Here is a 15,431-nt window from a genome sequence, read left to right on the forward strand (position 1 = left end):
TTGGCCAGGCACTCGGGCCCCCCTACTGCCCAGGAACCCCAGGAGCAAGTATCAGGGGTCAAAGGTAAAGACCAGGGCAGGCAGGCCCTGGGGAAGTAGGATGGTGTGAAGAACGTGAGCTAAGTCCCAACTCACCAGCTGTGTGATCCTGGTTGAACCTGTTTTCTCATCTGTCAAACAGTGAGAAACAGAACTTTTTCCCCTTTTTAAGGGAATGGGTCCTGGAGTCCTTTGCTTGGTTTAAATTCTGCTCTTTTCATTTCCTTGACAAGTGACCTTGACAACTTGGTTAATCTCTATGAACCTAGCTTCCATTCTCTCGTTTGCAAAATGGGAACAATGTAAGTACCTTCTCAGAGGTTGTGGGGATAAAATGGGAAAATGTGATAATGTATGGTACACTTAAAAATTTAAGAGAGTAGATCTCACATTTAATGTTCTTAGCACAATAAAATTGAAAAAATGTAAAACACAGTGCCTGGTACATGGTGAACACTCAGTGGATGATAGGTGTGATGACCGTGATGGTGGCGGCGACTCATTTTATTATGACTACGTCTTTTTGGGTGAGCTTGTGAGGGAGCAAATGACTCAGCAAACAGGGGCCCACCATGGGGTGCTACAGGCTCTCAGTGAGGATGGCTCAGAGCTGGGGACTTTGGGTGCAACATTGGTGGTAATAACTGTCACAGGTCACCCTCACACTTGGTGCTCCCACCTGGGGGACTCCTCAGCCGGGTGCCCTTGCTCAGCACTCTGCCCCAGAGTTCTCCTTTCTCCTCCCCTTGGTGCTGGCCCCAACTTTCTGGGACCACCTTTGCAAGTCCCCCAGCATGGGGCTCCCCTGGTCCTGTCCACAAAGCTACAACTTTTACCACAGGAGGTGGTTGGCTGGGCGTGGCATGCATGCGAATCCACATACACGCACGCATGCTCACTTGCACCTTCTCAAGCACATGTGCTCCCTAACTGAGCTTCTGGGAGCCTCACATCCCCGCCCCCACCTCACCTCCTCCCCTTCCGCCCCCACCACAAAAGCCACAGGTAACAGCAGTCCCCGGCTGCACAGCAGACAATGCAAAACCCACAAGCAGGCTTCATTGCCAGGCTGTTTCAAGCTTTTAGCAGGATGTGAGCCCAGGTGGCTAATGGTTCAGCTGGCCAGGGACAGCCCTTCCCTATCCTCCCTCATGCTCCAGCCACTGGTTCGGCGAACCTGGAAAGGGCTAGCAGGTAGGCTAGGGCATTCTGCACGGTACCAAGGGGCAAAAGATCTGGACTGCTGATCCATTCTGGCCCCACCATTTTCCCACCAAACACAGTGTGTCCTCAGGCAGGTCTTACCCCATTGGGAACTCAGTTCTCCTATCTGTAAAATGGGGAGACCAGATTTCATGCACACAGGTTAATGATCACCCAAGGATGCTGGAGGATTTTTCAGCACGGTCCCAGGGCCTGTGCTTTGGAAAGCTCACTGGGTGACCAACGTGCTGGGAAGTCTGGGGTAGTGATTGGGTAGAGTTGCTCAGGTTGTTCCCAACTTCGAGTAGGGCCATATTCCAGAGTCCTCTCCTACCCCTTGGGCAGATTCCTATGGCTTAACTCCCTATGCTGTCGGTAGGAATGGAGCCCATCCAGGGTTTAGGAGTGATGGGCTTACACATGGGTGGGTAGAGGGGCTGGTCTGTCTGACCCCTGGAGTGGCAGTAACACAGCCAAAGGCCTCAGCTGCCATCTCTTCCTCTCCCTCCAGGGGCGCAGCAGCCTGGAGGCAGCAATTGTTCCTTCAGCCTGTGGACTGCAGCCAGGAGGCCACTGCAGGGTCAGGGCCAGGGCAGGAGGCCAGAGGCAGCCTCAAGGGTGCGGGAATACCCACAAGTCAGGAGCCAGTGTACGTCAGGCTGTATCCAGCAGGTGTGAGAGTGGGACTCTCACAGGGTCTTGGAGCTCCTGGGAGGTAGGGTGCTATCTTGTATTGATCTTTTGAAGCGGGGGAGGAGGTGGGTCTGCCAAGTCAGTGGCTGGTCTGCTGGATTCATAGGAGGAAAGGGGACCACCTGGCTCTTGTATCCAGGGGCCAGGGGTTGGGAGCTGAGGGTGAATGTCCCAGCCTGAAGGTCAGAGTGTAGGGCAGAGAAGGGGTTGGGGGAGGTGCTGACAGTGACCAAGAAGCCCCACACCCCTAGGGCTTGGTTCCGGAGCAGGAGGCTGAGGGCAGCGGTTTCTAGGCAATGGGTTGGTGGGGGCTCTTGGGGCATGGGTGTTGTGGGGTGAGGGGAGTTGAGCGAGAGGGTCAGGAGGGGAGTCTCAGACACTAGACACTCCAGCCTAGGATAGCGAGAGCAGAGACTGTTACCAGAGGGGCCAAGGAGGTGGTGGGCGCCGCCCTGGCAGTTAGGGGCTCTGTGTGCCGCTGTAGCCAGGAGAACTCCTCCTGAAGCTGGCGGCGCTGCAGCTCTGGGCCCACCTTCTCACGGATGATTTGGTAGTAGCGGTTCAGGTACTGGAGCTGCAAGACATAGGAGGGGTGAGGGCTTCACAGGCCAAGGTGTGGGAGCTTGGTGCCACCTTGGCCCAGGTCCCCAGCCATCCTCAGGTGAGCAGGGGAGGGATGCCCAGTGTGAGCCTATAGATGCCACCCGTGTGGACCCTCCCAAAGTGAGGGAAGGGGCAGAGGGTCTTAGGGTAGGGGGAACAGAGGCAAGAGAGGGCCAGGGCCAGGGAGAAGGCAGTCACTGGCTTGAGGGCTGGAGATAGACAGCGCCGAGGGGTGCTCGCTCACCTGCTCAGAGGACAGCAGGCTAACATCAATGAGGTTCCGATCATAGGGCACCAAGGACACCACTTCAAAGGTCAGGTAGGTCCCTGGGTACTGGGGGACCCACAAGTAAAGGAGGAAAGCAGGAAGTGAGCAAGGCTAGACGGAGAGAGAGAACACTCCACCCAGAAACCCAGGGCACAGGGAACTGGCCTTGTCAAGCCTGAGCCCCCACAGTGCCCTTGGCCACCCCTGTGTCTACCACTTAGCCACCTGCCTTTGGTGCTTCCCTCATGATTCCTGAAGTTTAGACTTAGGCCTATGTTTCTCAGATGTAGAGATCTAATTTCCATCTCTACATCTCTCTATCTGTCTATCCGTATCTCTGTTTCTATCAATTGATGTATCTATGGAGACAAGCATAAAGAAGAAGAAATAGCCCATAATTCCCATCTCCCAGAGAGCTCTTGCATGTATGTGCTTAGAAAATTCAAACTACAAAAAGAGACTCAATAAAAATGGAAAGATTTCTCCTTGCCGGTTTCTTTCCTGAAAACATTTTTGGCATATATAATATATATACAAGTATATTCTAAAAAAATTCAAGCATAATGGATCCTACTATACACTTTCCTGCACCTTCCCCAACTCTGTCCCCGCCCCCATAGTAAACTTAGGAGAGTGCTCCATATTAGCACAGGAAGGTCTACCTCCTTCTTTTTAAGGGCCCATAGTATGTGGATGATAATTTATTTAACCAATGATGGATATTTGGGCTGTTTCCATTTTTTTAAACTATTACTGTGAATGCAACAATCAACATCATCATATAAACATCTTTATACAAAAGTGGCATTTGGGGACTATAGCCAGAAGGTACACATCTGGCAGTGGGAAGGCAGAGACAAAAAGTACAGGCACTTTTAGTATAAATTTTGATAGATATTATCAAACTGCCTTCCTGAAAGTTTGTAGGTATTTGTACCTACCCAAGCAATGTATGAGAGTGTCATTGTCCCCACAAACTCACAAGCACTGGGTATCATCAAAGTCTTTTTGCTTTTGTCTATCAGGTGGTACTCCATTGTCACTTTTATTTATATCTTTTTAACAATAAAGTTGAGCATCTTTTCGAATTTATGGGCCATCTGTGTTGATTTTAGTTAATTGCCTCTTTATGTCTTTTAATCATTTTTTTCTGTCTTCCTTAGTTTGGTCTTACTAAATTTTTTTTAAGTCGCTCAGTTGTGTCTGACTCTTTGTGACCCGTGGACTGTAGCCCACCAGGCTCCTCCATCCAAGGGATTCTCCAGGCAAGAGTACTGGAGTAGGGTGCCATTTCCTTCTCCAGGGGATCTTCCCGACCCAGGGACTGAACCCAGGTCTCCCACGTTGCAGGCAGACGCTTTAAGCTCTGCACCACCAGGGAAGCCTTTCCCTTTTCCAGAGGATTTTCCCAACCCAGGGATCAAACCCAGGTCTCCCACATTGTAGGTGGATTCTTTACCAGCTGAGCCACAAGGGAAGCCTGGTCTTACTGATTTTTTAAAAGCTTGTGGTAAAAGAAGGACATCCCCCCTTTTTCAGATATACGTGCTACACTTATCATACATCTTTTGACCTCATTTTGGCATTGTTCCCATATAGACGTTCTTTGTTTAACTGAGTCAGAGTTATAAAGGCCCCTTTCTGCCCTGGGATTATAAATGAATTCATATAGGTTTTCTTCTAGATCTTTTATGGTTTCACCTTTAAACCTTGATCCATTTGCAACTTTTTTTAGAGTAACAACGAGGTTCTTCAGTTTAATTCCCCCAACCAAATGATTAGCCATTTGTCTCCCCTGCCCAGTGATCAAACAATCTCTCTTCTTGACTGTTTTGAGGCAACAGCTTTATAGTAAACTAAATTCCCATCTCGTTTTATGGAAATTAGAGGGTCTATTTCTGGACTAACTATTCTGTCTCACTGTTCCATCCGTCTTTCCCATCTCTGCTGTCTTACTGTTTTAGTGATGGCAGCTTTGTAGTGTGGGCTAGTATCTGCAAGAGCTAGTTTCCCTTATTGTTCTTTTCGAGAATTATCCTAGCTACTGAGCTATCTTTGCATGTTTATCTTTACAAATAAACTTTACCATCATTTTGTGAAGTTACAAAAGCATCCAGTTAACGTTGAAATTGCGGTTGTCTTGAATTTGTAGATTAATTTAGGGAGAAATGACATCTTCATAATATTGAGGCTTATTTCCAGAGAGCACCGTTTACTTAAATCTTTTTTTAATGTCCCTCAGTAGAGATTTTCTGCACATAAGTCTTTTAAAGTTTATATCTAGGTATTTTATCTTCTTGGTTGTCATTATACAGAATCTTTATAACTAACAAGCTCCCCTGGTGCTTATTATGTGCATGGAGAACCAATGATTTACGGCAGGGCTACTGATTCATTTGGTTCAGAGTGAGACCTGGGCATTGGCTTGAAAAAAAAAAAAAAAACTCTAGATGATTCAAATATTCTAATGTGCAAACAGGTTTGAGAAACTGTTTTATGGAATTATTCTGGTGCTAAGGAAGACTCTAAAGAAATTCATGCCCATACACTGAGTTCTCCTTTGACCTTCCTCACCCCCGATGCAGCCCAAAGTCCCTGCCATGCTGTCTACCCCTCCAGCCTGTCTTTACCTTGGTCTTTGCTTCTACCACAAGGGCCACATCTTCCAGACGGATCCCAAATTCTCCATCCAGATAGTAGCCAGGTTCTGGGAGACAGAAGAGATGCTGGTGACATTAGGTAGGGGGAAGACCCAAGCCCAGGTTTCCTGTACTGAATGAGGAGTGGCAGTCCCACCACTTGCTAGATGTTAGAAGGGGCTTGGTGTTATGGTGGGACAGCCTATTTGGGACTGGGGAGGTGGGTGAGGGAGTACAGCAGTGGAGTCTGGGTGGGCCTGTGTGGGATTGTGCTCCCTGAAGGCTGGCATTTGCTAGAATGAAGTCGTGGAGGAGTCCAAGAACCGTACCAATGGAAGTGAACATGCCCTTGGCCATGGCAATGTTGCTGGACTGGAATCCCACTGGCCCTGCAAAGGGAGAGAGGGAGAGGCAAGGCCAGCGTCAGCTCTCCTGCACTCGCCAGCATGGCATCTAGCAGGCTCCATGGCATCTGGCAGGTTCTAGGAAAGAGCGGGTAACTGGATACCCCCAGCAGCATGCATCCACCGTCCTCGTCTACCAGTGACTGGTTGGCTCTGGCTTTTATTTCTCTGGGGTCTAGGCCAGTCAGCCACTGCGTCTTGACCGGCCTCTCTTCTTTCTGGACCTGTCCTGGATGCCAGTTGGAGTGGCCAACTGCCAGCATTTCTCACTTACCCTGTGGAGCACCAACTTCCCATCAGCTGGGTCCCCTGGCTTGGGTCACTGCCCCTCCACGGGTCCCAGTCCTTTCCACACCTGTGAAATACTCTGCCTCTCTCATAAGAGGGGGGACTGCAGGGGAGCGCCAAAGAGATACCTACACTCATGCACACATAGGAAGTTGCCAATGCCGTGGCCTGTCCCGTGACCATAATTGAGCCCAACATCCCACAAGGCTTTGCGGGCAAAGGCCTCCACCATTCGTCCTGGAAGAGAGACGACCTCCAGTCAATTGGCTGGACGCCACAGTATTGGCTTTGCCCCTTCTGGCTAACTTTTCCCAGACTAACCACCAGGATGGTGCATGAGGAGAGGGGACCGAGAGGCAGGTAGGCATGCCCTGTCTCCAGTCTATTCTATGTTGTACCCATTACCTGGACCTCCCCATGTGTCAAGACACCTGCTTCCTCCCAGAATCCTCCCATGACTGCTGCAGCACACTGAACACCCCTGCCCCTGAGCTCAAGGCCTGGCTCTCCCACTAACCCTCTGTGTGATCTTGGGCAAGTGGCTTTCTCTCTCTGGGCTGGACTGGATCTATACAGTGGAGGGGGTGATGACCTAACCCCTGCCCCACTGGCCTCCCAGGGTCTGGCTGCAGTGGAATCAGGGCCTGAGGCTCTGGGTCCAGCCTGGTTTCCAAAACCCACCTGAAGTAGCAGCTGGGAAGACAAGTCTGGACAGGTCAATATTTCCTATCAACACGCGGGTGTACGCCTCCTGATGGAGAGAAGGTGACAAAATGTGCACGAGGCCCGAGTGGCTAGAAACTCATATGTGGGCCCAGGGGCATACGGGGGGACCGATGCATGCTTGTGTGTGGGCACACGGGTTCCGGAAGATGGCCAAAGGAGGCGGAGGGGCACCTGCCCAAAGCTGGGGCTTGGTGCACATGGTTCCCTTTGGCTTGTCTAGGTGGGGGGTGAGCTGAGGCTGCGACAGTAAGGGTTTAGAAGGCAAACTCCCTGGGCTAGAATCCTAACATGGCCACTCACAAACCTGACCTTGATCAAGTGTTTTGAGCTTCTTTGTGCCTCAGTTTTGTGGTCTGTAATGGGATGATCATAGTACCAGCTCAGGTCGTTGGGAGGAGTGGGTAGACTTGTGCGTGTAGGGTGCTCTCAACAAAGTAAATGGGTCAAATAGAGGTCAGCGCCTCTCTGCCCTTATCATGATCACCCTTGAGTTTTCTTACGACCTTATGATTAAGTTGAGGCCTGATAATGGGCAGGCCAGCCTTGCTCTGTTGGGGCTGTTACCTCGTGGAAAGAGAGAGGGAGGCATCTTCTCCCAGTCACTCCCTGTGGTGATGTGGTGAGTCCCCTTCACCACCACCCCCCAACACACACAGGGCTTGTCATCTTGAGCATGACAGCCCGGGGCACTGGATCTATCCGCTAAACTGAGCTCCTGGAGGCCTGACCAGTGTTTGTTTTCTCTGTCTCTGTTTCAAGTACAATGTCTGAGCCACAGTTCACCTGCTGAATGCACGAATGTGGTCCCAGAGGTGCACAGACCGTGTCCCCACACCTACCCCCAGCGGACCAGCCCTCATCATTTCCTGAACAGTGAAGTCCCTTTCCACCTCTGAGACTGTGCTGGTGCCAGTTTTTTTTTTCCCCTGGAATGGAATGCCTGTCTTCTTCCTTTCTGCTCAGCACAGACTGCACTAAATAAATCTTTGTTCATTGAGTTTCTGAAATGGGATGATGATAAGCTTGGGCTGAGGCCCTACCAGGGGCCTGAAGTATCTCTGGGGAAGTAGTCCGGGGCACTGGGTTTCCTGGTACTAATTTGCTGTGTGACCTATGGTGAACTACTTAACCTCCCTGGGCTTCAGTTTCAGACTCTATATAATCAAATGGCTCTTGTAGGAGTGGTTGCTTGGGTGTTCCTTGGGTGAGCATAGGCAGGGAAATCTGGTCTGATGCCTACCTTTTGGAAAGCTGAGGGGGTGCCCCAGTGGACTGTCCTGGTGACGTCTGTTGTCCATCCCTGTGGAGAAGGACAATCATCAGGTCCAGCTCAGGTGAACACTTTGGGGTAGGGATCGTGGCCCTGTTCTTCTGGAGTGTTCACCACTGGGGTTTGAGTGGCAGGACTGGGATGGCGGTGGGGAAGGAGGCCAAGGGAAGATGGCAGCCATGATGCAGTTCCCATCCTCAGCATGTGCATCTGAAGGAGCTCTGCAAAGTCATCAGGAATCCTGAGTCCCCACATACATCCTCCACCCCAATCCCACCCATTTTGACCAAAAGTTTCCTTGGGCCAGTTTGGCTCTAAAAGAAATGCTCCCTCCAGGCTTCCTGTGAGGCAGGAAGGGATTGTCCCACTCTTACAGATGGGGAAACTGAGAGATCATAACACTCTCACACATTCATACACTTATTTACTATTTACAGAATGAGGGATGCAGAACAAACCTCATTATCCCCATTTCATAGATGAGACAACTCTCCCTCGCTGGCCTCACGGAGGCCGGGCCTGGCTCAAGCAGTGGCTTTATACAGTTCTCTCCATTGTAAACATGAATCTGCCCCAGGGATTTGCTCAGTGAACCGAAGCTGCCAGAAGGCAAACAGTCTGACTGCCAACCACCACCTGCAGTCGTTACCCCAGAATGGCCCCTGTGGCCACCCCCGCCCCCAGGGAAGTGGGGAATGGTCCCAGGGCCTTTGGGACTCCAGCTTGGGAGCAGGTCACAGGATGTGGCTGACTTCTTCAGAAGGAGAGAAGAGGAAGTGAGGTGACCGTTTCCCTGGCCTCACCCTGCTTGAGCACGCCCCAATCCAGCAACACACCGAGAATTCACTTCCCCTTTGCACATCAGCCATCTCAAGTCCGCACTGCACCATACTGGTGACTGCAAAGGCTGCTAGGCTGAACGCCCGCCAGGCTGGCTCCCAGTGAAGGGCCTTTGTCATTAGCACATTCACCACAGGATAGAGGATGGGAAACGATTCCTGGCTCTTGCATCAGTTCAGCACATCCCTTCCTTTCCCCCAAGTTTCCCAGAGTCCAACTGCTTCCCAGATGAGAAGGGAAAATCCTCCAGCCCATTTCAACTCAGCTCCTGTGTGAATGATTGGTCATACATTTGGAAGGAATGGGCTTAGCCTATTCTCATGGTTATTGTGGGCTTCCCTGGTAGCTCAGCTGGAAAAGAATCCACCTGCCATGCAGGAGACCTGGGTTCGATTCGTGAGCTGGGAAGATCCCCTGGAGGAGGGCATGGCAACCTACTCCAGTATTCCATAACAGGGCTTCCCAGGTAGTGCTAGTGTTAAAGAACCCATCTGTCAATGCAGGAGACATAAGAGATGTGAGTTCGATCCCTGGGTCAGGAAGATCCTCTGGAGGAGGATATGGCAGCCCATGCCAGTATTCTTGCCTGCAGAATCCCATGGACAGAGGAGCCTGGTGGGCTACAGTCCATGTGGTCGCAAAGAGTCAGACATGACTGAATCGACTTAGCCCTCATGGCTATCATGTCTAGGTGTTCAGGTTGTGCACTGTACAAAAGTAACATATCTTAAAAAATGCCACTCACCAAATGGGTATATACTAATTTCAATGAGAGCACACAAGTAGACATGCAGATTGTGGAGTCCTGGAGCAGGGGACAGTGCCCTCCCACATAACCCTATCTGTGGCCATGCACATACTCAGAACACACACACGTCTACTCACAAACATATCCCATGCTGATGGTAGTGCCTTGTCCCAGCTCTGCTGCTGGCTGTCCTCTGACGCTGCATCACTCACCTGCCTGCTTCTCTTGAAGGTCCGATCCTGCCCCCACTCCACATGATGCGGTCACCTCACCAAGCACGCAGTGAGGGCATGCAGGTTGTGTCCAGGGTATTTGGGTGAGAATATGGGCATACTTTTTGCACAGTCAAGCAGGGCAGTTGGGACTGTGTAATAATGTTCAGGCTTAAAAAAACCTTTTACTTGCACAAGGGGAGTCTTTTCCTGATTTTTAGGCATCTGTGGGCAGCCGCACTTTTGGCCTCTGTCAGTTGCCCACCGGGCAGGGATTCCCACGTGTGAAAATGGACAGGCTACTTAAGCAATTCAATCCAGGCCTCTCCTTTCTCAGATGCAGGATCCACGCCCAGGAAGGGAAACCTTTGGCTGGCTCTTGTCTGAGCTGACACAGCCGGGCCAGGGCGGGGGTGAGGTGGAGTACATACCAATATTGTCCCCCAGAATCCAGCAGGTATATCTCGTCTGAGGACAGCTTGCGGTGCAGCTCTTTGGTGGGGCTGGGAAGGGCAGAGATGCTGAGAAAGGAGCAGCCTAACACTGAGCCAGGTAGGGAGGGGTCCTGAGTGGAAGCAGAGGAACCCCTTCCTCCCTGTGGGTTGGCTTTTCAGCTAACTCCCTTGGGGACGTCATCATCTCCCAAAGGGCCCTGGAAGACTAATGAGCTTCTGCTGCTAATGTCCTCAGCACACATCTGTGTATCCTACATCTCCCCAGGCCAGGCCCTGGTCTCCAAGGAGGGAGAAAGGAAAGAGCCCTGAATGTGGGAGATGAGGAGGCCTTAGCGAGCACCCAGTCCAGCCATCTTTTACATCAGGAGGCCCCTCGGGAAAGCCATGAGGGAACTGGGCCTGGACCCAGATGCTCAGTCTAGGGCTTTCTCTAACTTCCTGCTGCCTCTAGGAGCAGACGGCCCCAAGAAACCAGGGCACAGGAAGGGAGGGAACTCAAGGGTGTGGCTGGAGAGCAGCAGTTGGTAGAGCTGAGGAATTCCTACCATGCTCCTCTCTAGTAGGGAGAGGGGGCTGGGCCAAGGCAGCTGAAGGCTTGGGGCCACCAGGAGAAGGAAGTCTGGGATAGGCTAGGCCAACCACTGGAGGGTCTCTGCCCTCTCCCAGTTTTGCCTTTGCCAGCCAGAGGCATCTGGTGAGCTTGATCACTCCCCTTCCCCAGTTTCATCAGGCTGGCTGCAGGTGTTTGTTTGCTATGGAGCCAAACATCTGCCCAGCCTATATCTGGGGGCCACCTTGGTTGGTTCAGGGAGAGTGAATGGGCCCTTCTTCCCCACGTTCTTGTGAGCTTGAAGAATTAAATAACTCACAGGAAGCAAAGGAAAAACATCCAGCAGCAGTCCCACCATCTGCCTTCCAGATCCTTCTGTCCTAAGTGCTCATAAAGTCCCAGCCTCCTGGGCAGTGAAATTACTCAAGTCTTTTAATTCAAAGGAGACTCCCAACACCTGACTAGGCTCTATTCCCCAGCCCCAGCTCCCACAGTGCTAAAGACCTCAAAGCTTAAATGTGGACTCAAGTCCTCCACAGGGCCCCAGAAAATTCTTCCTCCTGAAGTACCTGTAGTGGGCCAGGGCAGCATTCAGGCCACTTGCAGAGATGGTTTCAAAACTGGATCCAGAGAAGAACTCCTCCTCTCTGGAAAGGACAAGGCAGGAATGGTCAATGAATGGGCTCAGGGACTAGGCTGGGTCCAGGAGAGCTAGCAAAGGCAAGTGAAAAGTCATGTTTGCCCCTCCCTTGGCCAGGCTCCATTTGGCTTTCCCAGTCCCACCTCCTGTCCTTTCCCAAGCCCTGACCTGTCACTTATAGACCACTCAAGGTCAGAGAAGGAGAGACTGCAGACACCAATTATTCCTCCTCCACCTCCATTTTACAGATGGGGAAACCAAAGCTTTGTGTCCCAAAGTGAGTTCCTAGTAAAGCAAGTGTGAAGAAACCTAGCTCCCTGTATCTGAAAACTCCCCCAGCCCAGGAGCAGCTCAGCCTGATATTCTCAAGTGGTCCAAGGTCCTACTGGCCTGAGCCAGCCTCTCCTCAGAGGCCCGTGCCTGAAGCAGACACTAGGGGGCGCTGTTGGGTTGTGGCCCTTCTAGGTGTCCAGCTCTTGGCAGCGTTGGGGAATGTCATCCAATACCCCTGCCCAGCTTCCTGACCACTCAAGAACCTGTCACTCCTTATTCCAGAGAGCCCTCAAATACAAGGAGGGTCTTCCTTCCCCAGTAAGTAAGAAGACCAGGCTCCCCTCCCTGCCCCCATTCCCACACTTAGCCGAAAAGGATGGCTGTGGTCATTCACCCTCGGAACTTCTCCAGTTGTTCTGCCCCAGAGAACTCATCCACGGTGCCTTGAGGCACGTTCTTCTCCAGCCAGACCAAGTAGCGGATCACAGCCACAGCATCCCGCACCTGGAGCAGGACAAGCAGAAAGGCAGACTGAGGAACGGTCTCAGCTGGGGCTCCAGGATGCAGGAGATGTGGTGACTGCTCTGGGAGCTGAGCTGTAAAAACGTGAGGGTTTAACTGGCCATGTGACACTATTAAGGGATTCTTATTCATGTCTATATACATGATCAGAGTATGGTCATGTTTTAAAAAGAGTTCTTGTCTTGTCAGAGATACTGAAATGTTGCTAGAAGAAACAATGTGATAGATGGCATTTGCTTTAAAATCATCCAGCAGCAGAGGATGGGGAGTGGAGGTAATGACTGTGGGGTTGTAGAGGAAATGAGATTGGCCTTGAGTTGATGATTATCAAAGCTGGATGATAGTGACGGGGATCACTAAGCTATTTCCTCTACTTTTGTACATGCTTAACATTTTCCACAAGAAAAGTTTTTAAAAATGAGGCAACATATCCCAATTTTAACAGGAATATCCTGGTGGGCTGCAGTCCATGGGGTCGCTAGGAGTCGGACATGACTGAGCGACTTCACTTTCACTTTTCACTTTCACTCATTGGAGAAGGAAATGACAACCCACTCCAGTATTCTTGCCTGGAGAATCCCAGGGACGGGGGAGCCTGGTGGGCTTCTGTCTATGGTGTCGCACAGAGTCGGACACGACTGAAGCGACTTAGCAGCAGCAGCAACATCCAAAGGGGCAAACCATCTTCTCCCCAGGGTGAAGAAATTATAAAAGCTAACATATTTAAGACTTGGAGTGTGCCAGGTGGCGGTATTAAAAGCTATATATATATTTAATATATATAAATATATAACTGTATTTATACACATAGAACTCTATAATTATTATATAAGTATCATATATTTACATAATTATTATATATTTATAGGTATATTTTGCACATATACATAGATGTATATAAATGCAAATATGTATAAAGTGAAAAAGTGAAGTCGCTCAGTTGTGTCCAACTCTTTGTGACCCCATGGACTGTAGCCTACCAGGGTCCTCCCTCCATGGGATTCTCCAGGCAAGAGTACTGGAGTGTATACTGTATATATTTAGGGCTTCTGAGGTGGTGCAGTGGTAAAGAACCTGCCTGCCAATGCAGGAGATGCAAGAGATGCAGGTTCAATCCTTGGGTCAGGAAGATCCCCTGGAAGAGGAAATGACAACCTACTCCAGTATTCTTGCCTGGTGGGCTACAGTTCAAGGAGTTACGAAGAGTCAAACCCAACTGAGTGATTAAGCATGTACATGTTGTATATATTTATATTATGTATTACAATTAATATATTTAGACATATTATTTATTATTTATACTATATAATGTAGAGAGAGATATATCTTTAATTATCATAACAATCCTCTGCTGCTATGATAGTTACATAGTTACAGCTATGATCCTTATTTTACAGAGAAGGTAACTGAGGCCCAGAGAGGTGAAGTGACTTACCTAAGGTCACACAGCTAGGAGGTGGCTAGAGGAACTAGGATTTGAACTCAGACACTGTAGCTCAGGGGCTCAGGTTATAAACCACTGAACCAAGCTGTGAGTGAGGGGGTGGAGCATAAGTGGGTGTCCAGGAGTTTGGTGTCCACGTCTATGTTTCACTAAGGGCCTTCTTGAGGCTCCTCGTGCATGGTCTCCTTTCTAACCCATCAGACTGGGAGCGCCCCAGAGGCCTGTGTGTCTGCCTGCCCACGGACTTACGTGACTGGCCCTGAGGAGGGTTTGCTCCTTGCTGTTTTTCACCGCCTTGGTTACCATCACTGGGGAGTAGGTGTCTTCTATGAGCTTCTCCTGTGAAGAGCAGAGAGGAGATGGTCTGGGAGCCCTGTCTAGGGCATGGTGGGGTTTGAAAAGGATTAGCAGGAAATCCTGGCTGAGATGAGAGCTGCCGTTTCCTGGAGTGGCAGTGCCCTTCCTGTGTGTGCTTTCTGACTATGCAGGGCTTTCCTTGTCTTCTCTGTCCAGCCTAACCTTCCCTCTCCCTCCCTCCCTTGCTTCCTCCTCCCTCCCTGGTCCTGGACAGTGCTCTGGGATGGATGCAAGCCTGGCCCTTGCCAGTTGTGGGCTGTTCGGACAAGTCTATTTCCTGCACATCTCGTATCATAACAACTGCCACTTACTGAGAGCCTGTCCTGCTGCAGGCACTGGGCTTTATATGCACCGTCTCCTTTTAAGCTCCTCAGAGCAATTCTTTTGAGGTTGTGACTCTTAGTGCCACTTTACAGGTGAGGAAGCAGAGGCCTGGACGGATGAAGTCACTCATCCAAGGTCCTGGCACAGTCGGTTCTCCGCCTCTCATCTGGTGACCTCAGAGCCTCTGCTCCCCCAGCCTCTGTGACAATGTCTGGGATCTCTATGGACAATGTCCTGCTACTGCTTCTCCTGTCTCTTTCCAGGGAGGCCTAGAAGGAGACTCACTGCACCACTGCTGACTGACCAACTGCCAGAATGGACAAGGGGCTCTCCCCCTTTCCCTGTTAGATTGAGACTTATCGGGGCTCTTGGTGGGGGTAGGGGGATGGTGCCTGGCATGAGCCGGGGCCTGGCAAACCCACCTTGGGTATCAATTCATAGAGCCCATATGAAGTGTAGCTGGTCCCGATCCAGATCTTCACGTCTCCTGAGGCGTAAGCCTGGACACTGCCAGAGACTTGGCTGTAGTCTTCGACTTGCACACACAGGGGACCGGTGCAGCCAGAGTTCAGGTACTGCAAGGTCTCAGAGCTAAAGCGACTCTCTCATGCTTATGATCTTCTGCCAGCAAATTCCTGGCCCTGCAGAGGGGCAGACTCTTTAGAGGATTGCAGGGAGCAAGAAAAAAAGATGAACAACCAAAGTCCTAGAACCAGTATACAAGCATCTCCAAAAGGACAGGTCTGTGACACAGAGTTTAAGGACAAGGTGGAGACTAACAAAGTTAGCGAGGTCATCAATGTCTGTACCAGTAAGAGTGCAAGCCATGTAGTCAAAACAGACCTGGGGGGTCAAATCTCCGTTCCACCCCTTGCCAGCTATGAAAAACCATAGATAATCATTTTACCTCTCTAAAGCCTCAATTTCCTTATC

At 50.6% G+C, this 15,431-nt stretch overlaps 1 protein-coding gene across 1 annotated transcript; it reads right to left on the reverse strand.

The window, feature by feature from the left end:
* Positions 1-409: 409 nt before the first annotated feature.
* On the reverse strand, positions 410-15,102 carry LOC102174197 (xaa-Pro aminopeptidase 2; the record flags this gene model as incomplete). Its single annotated transcript, XM_018045398.1, is given in 12 exon segments — positions 410-2,509; positions 2,783-2,872; positions 5,437-5,513; positions 5,775-5,834; positions 6,270-6,374; positions 6,819-6,888; positions 8,104-8,163; positions 10,361-10,436; positions 11,508-11,585; positions 12,246-12,355; positions 14,067-14,156; positions 14,921-15,102. Coding segments are annotated over 12 exon segments (1,193 nt in total), but the record flags the coding sequence as incomplete, so codon positions are not given.
* Between the last annotated feature and the right edge of the window lie 329 nt (positions 15,103-15,431).

This window comes from Capra hircus, unplaced genomic scaffold (assembly GCF_001704415.2).
Source record: "Capra hircus breed San Clemente unplaced genomic scaffold, ASM170441v1, whole genome shotgun sequence".
NCBI lineage: Eukaryota > Metazoa > Chordata > Mammalia > Artiodactyla > Bovidae > Capra > Capra hircus.